This window comes from Microtus oregoni, unplaced genomic scaffold, assembly GCF_018167655.1.
Source record: "Microtus oregoni isolate MIOR12 unplaced genomic scaffold, Mior012 000001F_ref0000356, whole genome shotgun sequence".
Classification (NCBI taxonomy): Eukaryota; Metazoa; Chordata; class Mammalia; order Rodentia; family Cricetidae; genus Microtus; species Microtus oregoni.
Genome location: NW_024543060.1, coordinates 14,743,637 through 14,751,959, shown reverse-complemented (window position 1 = coordinate 14,751,959; position 8,323 = coordinate 14,743,637). Strand labels below are relative to the sequence as shown.

Here is an 8,323-nt window from a genome sequence, read left to right as displayed (position 1 = left end):
CTTGCCAGGTGGTGGTAAGAGTAAACCTTTGATGCCTCTTGGGAAGGCAGAGGTAGGTTGATCGAGAAACAAAACAGGACAAAAAACAAAAAACCCATCACCTCCCCTGCAAAGCTTCTGGGTTGGGATGTGTTCCCTTCTCTAGAGTTAGCACAAGTAGGTTTCAGGTTTTCTCAAGGTCCTTCCACAACGTGTACTGACTGGTGTCAACAGCAGTTTACAGTGGCCTGGAAACCTGTTAACATTTTCAAAGACAATTAAGTGGCTTCCTAGATCACAACTGCACTTTCCCCTTTTTCAAAATATCGAGTATTTAAGATTCCCATCACAAAAGGGAGCTAGAACCCCACTGGACAAACCTTAGATTGCAAACACATCAACCCAATTTAGTTCATTTGACAAGTCAAACCAACTAGATCAACACATCTCACATCCTAGCCCAAAAAGGTATCCAAAACAACTTTCCTCCATTTAAAAATGATCAGTCATATTGCCGGGTGATGGTGGTGCACGCCTTTAATCCCAGCACTCGGGAGGCAGAGGCAGGCGGATCTCTGTGAGTTCGAGACCAGCCTGGTCTACAAGAGCTAGTTCCAGGACAGGCTCCAAAGCCAGAGAAACCCTGTCTCGAAAAACAAAAAATCATGTGTGGTGGCACTTGTCTTTAGTCTCAGCACTCGGGAGGCAGATCTGAGTTCGAGACTGAGTTCAGAACAGGCAGGGCCACATAAAAACCCTGTCTCAAAATAGCACAACCAAAAAACCAAAATACACTCAAGGCTTGTGCCACCACATCTGTACAACTCTAAGATGGACAGCCAACCTCTTCTCCAGGTACCAGGTACCTGACTTCACCCCAGAGACTTGGCTCTGCTTCTCAAAACAGCAGACAACACTTTGGTCTTTTTCTATTTTGGCAAGCTCCTCCACGTCACATCTTTCCCTTCACTGCAACTCACTCTTGTAAGTGGTTCCCACTGCAGCAGTCATGTTAGCTTTCTAGCATCGACCACCAGGCTCCAGCTTGACCACCACTGAAGACAGAGTCAGCACAATCACATTAAACTAAGAGGCATTTGAAGTGAATTTAAATGCACTTTATTTTTAGACAACCTACATGACATGTTTTTTCTTTAAAGAAAAAAAAAAAAGGAAAAAAGAAAAAAACAATGTCTCCACTCCAGATAAATCATGGTCAAAATAAGAGCTCAAGGTGACATCAGTCCCATTTGTCCTAAGTCCTGGTGTTGTATGGATGGGAAGCAGCAGACGGTTATGGTGACAGGTGATAGATCCAATTTGTTACTGCAAAACAAGGAGACTGCATTAGGAGCTGCCCTACCCCCAGCTCGATTCACAACTCTCCTGCCATATACATGTACTCTCCAATTCAATCTGGACTGCCACAGAGACAGACAGGAAGCGCGGAGAGCATTTTCTTTGGCATCCTAGTGCAAACCAGAAGAACCACAAACTGTTCCAGGTCTATCAGTGGATGCAGGCTGCCCTCTCCAAGCCAGCAGACATGCCAATCTTGCTGCAGATCCCATTCAGAGCAAACAGCAGCCACTGTCTGGATACCCAGTCATCCCAGAGTGCTCGCCCACTTCCGTATAGTTTAAGCTCACTTTCCACCCGGCTTACTCAAAAGCCTTCACCAGTTGACACTTCTGTGATTAACTCAGGAGAGAAGAAATCCCGTGGCACAACAATAAATTAAACCCACTGTGGGGCAGAGGCACCCATCGCCTGTCTACCCTCATCTCACCATGTAACCCAGGCTGTCCAACTCTACCTGACCTGAGTTTCAGATTCCCACCTCACCACTTCCCCAAGCACTCTACCAAGGAAGCCAATCTACGTCCAGGTCCTTTTATGTTTAAGGCACAGGAGTAAAGGAGCCCAGATCTCACCACACAGAACTCAGACCGGAACTGTCTTCTAGTTCTACATCACTAACTTCAACATATACTTACACATTTCTCCATCTCTAAGCCATCCTTGAAGAAAATCATGTATGGAGTCACGCCATCTTCACGGTAGTCCAGGAGAGCAACCATGCCATCTGGATTCATGTTCTCACCAATAAAAAACTTAAACAAGTCACAAATACCTGGGATTAGACATTATACACTCACAAACACAAATCAAAGCAAACCATAAAAGGGAGACTCAGAACAGCTCCAGGCCAACATTTTGGCAAGTAAAGCCTCTGATGCCAGCCAAGTGCCTTGGCACACACCTTTAACCCCAGCACTCAGGAGACACAGGTGGACCTCTGGGTTCAAGGCCAGTCTGGTCGCAATGAAAAGAAAGTAAAGTTCACCAATTTAAATATCAGCTCCTCATCTGGTATGGTGGCACACGCCTTTAATCCCAGGTGGGTGGACCTCAGGGGGTTCAAAGCTAGCTGTTTATACTGTGAGTGCTGGGACAGCCAGGACAATAGTAACAAAAACAAACCAACCCCCTCTGTCCCTGTGGCTAAGACTGTACAAGCCTTTGATTGATTTACCTGGTAGTTATTGAAATTAGCAAGGATGTGCTTAATTTGTTCTGCAGCCCCAGTCATAAAAGGCTTTACTCTTTCTGGTTTCTGTTCTTCAAGTTTGCCTTTGAGTCTAAAACAGTAAATTTTATCAAGTCATTAAAATACTGAATTTTCAGTTTTGTCCAATAAATACAAGCCTCAAACTTAAAAATGCCCAAGCTTACTAACTCTTAAAAGAACTGCCTCTATTCTTCAAAGTTAAAGCCAGACTGATTGCTCCACTAGGCTCACATTACTGAAAAGCAACCATTATTGAATAACAACAAAAGGTCCTTTGTCAAATCCCATTCTGACTAAGGAATTAACTGGACACAAATCTTCTAGGACCCCCCAACCACCAAAACAGGGTGCTTAGCATCTCACTTACGATTTCATATAATCTTTGATGTACTTTTTGTAGGCCTCTTTTGTGAAGCTGGTTTCTTGTAAGTGGTGGTTCATGACAATGTCAACACCAGTGACTACTGTGCTTTCGGTACCTTCGCCCTCTGGGCCTTCGGCGGAAGCATTCCCACCAATGAGCGAGTCATCGATGTTACCCTCTGTTCTACTGACCATCTACATGAAGAAAAAAAGAATTCAGTTGCAAACAACCCACCTCCAATTTACCTTCTACACGCCGGCAACCATCTGTCAATTCCCTGAAATTCTGAACCCAACAAAAAAGAATCGTTGCCCAGACCGAAAACGACGGTCAAACGAAAGCAAGAAGTTGTCGGCTCTCGGACCGCCATGGGTTAAGCGCACACAGCGCCAAGATATCCTAAACAGAGACAATATGTCCCCGGTCGCCCGGAAGGAGGATGGGCGCTGAGTTCGCGGACCTATTTCCAGGCTCGGCTCCGCCTCCACTTTTCTAGAAAAACCCAAGGCCGGAAAGAGCGTCTCCTCCGCCTGGAGGCGGCTGGGAGGATTGCACGAGCTCCGGCGGGCGAGCCGCAAGCCCAGCCCGCCCGGCCTCCCCGCGGCGCCCCCGCTCACCTTGCCCTCCACCTCCAGGCACAGCCCGTCCGCGATCTCCCGGATCTTGTAGATGTCGGAGAACAGCTCGTCATCTGAAGGAGGACAGGGAGCCGCCCGTCAGCGTGCGGAGGCCCGCCATTTCCCGCGCCGGCTGGGCGCACGCGGCAGCTCCCGGCCGCAAGCTCTGCGCTCGGGCCCCGGCCTCACCCCCCTCCCCCCGCGAGCCCACCCGCACCCAGACCCCCACCCCCACCCCGGGCGGCCGGAGGACTCACGGCTGATGATGTCCCGGTAAATGATCATGGTGGCGTCTGGGGACGGAGGCGCTAGCCTGACAGCGCGGAGCGAGCGCGGTGCAGCCGGAGCGGCGCTCGGGGGGAGGGGGGAGCGGGCGGAAAAGGCCGACTCGGGCGCTCCCCAACCTCATATAGAGGGCACGTTCCTCTACGTCATCGCCCGCTGCGCCCCCGGAAGTGGCGCAAGCGGTGACGTGGCACGCAGAGCGGCGCGGGGGCGTGGCCGCGGCGGGGACCGAAAGGGGAGGGCGGCGGGCATCCGGGGACTTGGCGGGGACACAATGTGGCGGCCCCCTTGGGTGCGGGCGGGGGCGGGGGCGGGGGCGGGCGGGCGGGGGCTGGGAGTGCACGCCCGGGGCCTGCTGGGACCGGAAACGGCTGACGTCCTGTAGCTTGAGTCACCTCTCGGGTGTGGCCCCCGGGGCAACTGCTCCCGCCTCCTGCCGCGCCGAGCAGCTCAAGTTCCCACCCCTTTCTCGGAAGGAAAATGTCAGCATAATCGGATGCCTGTGGCCGGGTGAGCCGCCGAGCCTGCGGGGACTACGGGGACAGCGCTGTGGGCCGGCGTCCCGGATCTCCGCCTCTGGCCCACGGCTGTCTCCTGACTTCGCCGGACTTACGTCGGGAGGGAGCGGTCTCTCGGCTGGGATCCGGCTGTCAGAGCCAGCGGTGGATCTGACAGGACAGCTGTTTTGGTCTTGGTCTCCAATGACGTCCTTTGTCAGAACCAATCTACTCTTTCTCGTTTATCCCTGGTGCTTCAGGGTTGAACAGACCCAAATGAGGCGCTATCCACTTGCCCTGCTGATTTGAAGAACTTTTACAATCCATTACGAAGTACATAAAGAACAACTTTTCAGTCCGGTTGTTCAGGTAGACATGTTTGACATGATGAAATCACAAAGTGTCTTCCATTTCCAAATTGTAGTCTGTTGTATTCGTAGTGTTGGCCATTTTCTCGTTGGTCCCACTTAAGAACGACACAGCCAGCCCTGCCTGCCCTCGTAGGAAACTTCATCCTCATATGTCAAAGGAGCAGGCTTACACATTAAGAAACTGTCACAAATACGGTAATAACGCATCCAGGAATAAACCCTTGGGGAAGATCAGGTTTATACTGGAAGGAAGAAATCAAAAACTATAGCCTAGTGGCCAGTGGAATTGTAGTCTAGTGGTTACTGGAATTGTAGTCTAGTGGTCACTGGAACTGTAGTCTAGTGGTCACTGGAACTGTAGTCAGGTGGTCAGTGGAACTCTAGTGGTCAGTGGAACTGTATTCTATTGGTCGGTGGAACTGTGTGGTCTAATGGTGAGCTGAGGTGTAACAGTATTGAGGACTGCTGGCATGTGGGCAGGGGGGCTGTAGTCTAGAGGTCAGTACAACCATAGTCCTCATTCCTGACTGTAGGAGCTTGGGGAAAAAATAAGAAGATGCCAAGCCTGCACACAAGATGAAAAGAAAAGAGTTTGAAATTCTACAGTGGGACTCAGGCATCTGAACTTTTTTTTTATGTATGCTTGCATGCCAGTAGAGGGTACCAGATCTCATTACAGATGGTTGTGAGCCACCATGTGGTTGCTGGGGATTGAATTTAGGACCTCTGGAAGAGCAGTAAGTGCTCTTAACCTCTGAGCCATCTCTCCAGCCCCATCTGAACTTTTTTTGGGGGAGGATTTCAAGACAGAGTTTCTATATCTAACAGCCTGGCTAGCTCTTGTATATCAGGCTGGCCTCAAACTCACAGAGATCCGCCAGTCTCTGCCTCCCAAGTGCTGAGATTAAATGTGGGCACCATTGCCGCCCAGCACATCTGAACTTTTTTTTTTTTTGTGGTTTTTTGAGACAGGGTTTCTCTGTGGTTTTGGAGCCTGTCCTGGAACTAGCTCTTGTAGACCAGTCTGGTCTCGAACTCACAGAGATCCGCCTGCCTCTGCCTCCCGAGTGCTGGGATTAAAGGCGTGCGCCACCACCGCCGGGCACATCTGAACTTTTTTAATCTTTGGAGAATGCTAATGCACAGCCAAGCCCACTAGTAAGAAAAGAACTTTTCAAAATAGCCAAGGAAGAAGTTTGATACCTTTTAAAAGTGCAGGTGTGTCTGAAAGCCAGGAAACCCACAAGCTGGGATAAGCCCTTATGTGTGGGACTGGCAGATCACTGATTTTCCCTGAGCAGGAAGTTGCTCCATGACCAACTTTTGGCACGTGGAACCAACTTAGGGAGTGTTGCTGAGATGAGGGGGATGTGGCTGAAAAATACCTTCCTTAATTCTTTTCTCTCCCTTTAAAAAGAAAGCTTCGAAGCTGGAGGTGGTAGTGTATGCCTTTAATCCCAGCCTTGTGAGGCAGAGGCAGGTGGGTCTCTGTGAGTTCAAGGTCAGCCTGATCTCTGTAGCAAGTTCCAGGATAGTCAGGACTTTATAGAGAAAAGAAAAATAAACAAATAAATAAGAAAGCTTCTAATTGGCTATGAAAATAAAAGGCAAAAAAATAAAAAATGTGGGGGCTCCTACAAGTGCCACAGCCCGAAGAGTAATGATCACTGGAGGTAAGAAGAAAATTCGGTTCAACATGACTTCACTAACCAGTGTTACTTTGAACTTCTAGAGTCGAACTCCAAGCAGTTTATTCTTGAGATAGTTACAGGACAACTTTGAAAAAACTCTCCTCGTGACAATTATCACAATAGGGTTTAAGCCCTGAGTGCATCCAAACTCCTTTGTCCTGGGGTTAAAGGTGGTAGTGGTGCATGGCTTTAATCCCAGCCCTTAGAGCCAGTCTGGAGTTGAGGCCAACCTGGTCTACCAAGCGAGTTCCAGGGCAGCCAGGGCTACAGAGGGAAACCTTGTGTGTGGGTGGGTATGGGTGTGGTGGGAGGAGGGGGCAGAAAAAGAAAGACTCCTTTGCAAGGTACTGCCATCTGTAAAATACCTAAGACCTCTTCCATAAGAATGGGTTTTTTGTTTGTTTTTTGTTTCTTTGTAGCTTTGGAGCAAGTCCTGGAACTCACTCTGTAGACCAGGCTGGCCTTGAACTCACAGAGATCCCACCTGCCTCTGCCTCCCAAGTGCTGGGATTAAAGGAGTACACACCACCGCCTGGCAAGAATGGGTTCTATTGCTTGAGAAACCATGCTCAGAATAAGAGTCTAGGGAGGAAGGTTCTGGGATAAAAATAATATTATACTCTTGCAAAGTTCATGGGACATCTTTCATAAGAATGGGCTCTGTTGACTGAAATAATGCTGAAGAGTCCGGAATAAACAAAGCAAGCTGGGGATTCAGGTGAGGCTGCTCCTATAGAGAACAAAGATTATCAGACTCTTAACTATATCCAGTCCCAGCTTTTCGGGAGCAAACAGGTGTAAATCCTTTCCATCAAAGAGAAAAGTCTGTGCATTTAACGTTTCTGGTTTCTTTAGTGCTATATGTCAGCATGAGGACCTTACACCTTCTACAAAAGAGAAAGAGCCAGGTGGCGGTGGTACAAGCCTTCCATCCCAGCACTTGGGAGGCAGAGCCAGGCGATCTCAGTGAGTTCAAGGTGAACTTGGTCTACCAAGCGAGTTCAGGGGAAGGAAGGAAGGAAGGTAAGAAAGGGAAAGGCATGTGTTGGAAGAGGCAGCTTAGCTGGTGAAGTGCTTGCTGGCAAGCATGAGCACCCACATAAAAGCCAAGTATGGCTCCCGTGTCCCAGCTCTGATGTGGGTAGCAGCAGGAGGACTGGGGCTCCCGGCTAGTCTAGTTAGAACAGTAACAGAATTAGGTGGAGGGAGAGAGACCACACCCGCTCTTGACCTCTGGCAACACCAACCTGAATGCACCTCCAACACCACACATGCACTAACCAATCAAAGACATAAACTCGTCTTATTTTTTCACCTTCTCCATTATCTATTTCTAAAGTTATATCCTCTTGTTAGAAGAAAACAAACTTACAATCTCTGGCTGCCTCTTTTCTCTTTTTCCCTCTGGTTTCCTCTTGGAATCCCCTATTCTTTTCTCCCTAACTTTCCCTTGGAGTTCATCATCTATCAACATCCTGTTTTATCTTGTTTCCCCTTCAAGGTAGCAGACAAACCAGGGAGGCAGAGATTTGCTCACAGCCGGTCCCCAGTGCCCGGAACAGGGACTAGTTAGGAAGCCAGTAAGTGACTTACTTAATGAATGAACTTGAGAGCAAAACTTGAGAGCAAGTGGCAGCAAACTGAAGCCATGTTCCAGCGCAGCACCCTGGGAGGCTGTCCTAGTGGAGAATCAGATTTTTTCTGGATTCCTGTACAGCCAGAAACTTAGGTTACAGCGTAACTGGAACCCAAAAAGCCTGTGTCTTTGTCCCTTCTTTTAACACACAGTTGTGGATAAAGAAAGCTAACATGTTGCTGTGTGTGGTGGTGCCCACATTTGATCCAAGTGCTTGGGAGGCAAAAGCAGGCAGATCTGAGTCTGAGGCCAGCCTGGTCTACCTAGCGAGTTCTAGGCCAGCCAGGGCTATAGAATGCGACTTTGCCTCA

General features: G+C 49.1%; 1 protein-coding gene and 1 non-coding gene across 2 annotated transcripts; both read right to left on the bottom strand.

The window, feature by feature from the left end:
- Positions 1 to 1,082: 1,082 nt before the first annotated feature.
- Positions 1,083 to 3,947, bottom strand: Tpt1 (tumor protein, translationally-controlled 1). Its single transcript, XM_041669168.1, has 6 exons — positions 3,790 to 3,947; positions 3,533 to 3,606; positions 2,919 to 3,109; positions 2,516 to 2,621; positions 1,977 to 2,093; positions 1,083 to 1,305 (listed from the first exon to the last, which is right to left on the bottom strand). Exons 1-6 carry the CDS (start codon positions 3,815 to 3,817, stop codon positions 1,303 to 1,305), a joined length of 519 nt encoding a protein of 172 aa, XP_041525102.1. The 5' UTR covers positions 3,818 to 3,947; the 3' UTR covers positions 1,083 to 1,302.
- Positions 1,375 to 1,501, bottom strand: LOC121464775. The gene has a single exon (XR_005976558.1). It is a non-coding gene; the product is annotated as a small nucleolar RNA SNORA31 (small nucleolar RNA).
- Positions 3,948 to 8,323: the final 4,376 nt, after the last annotated feature.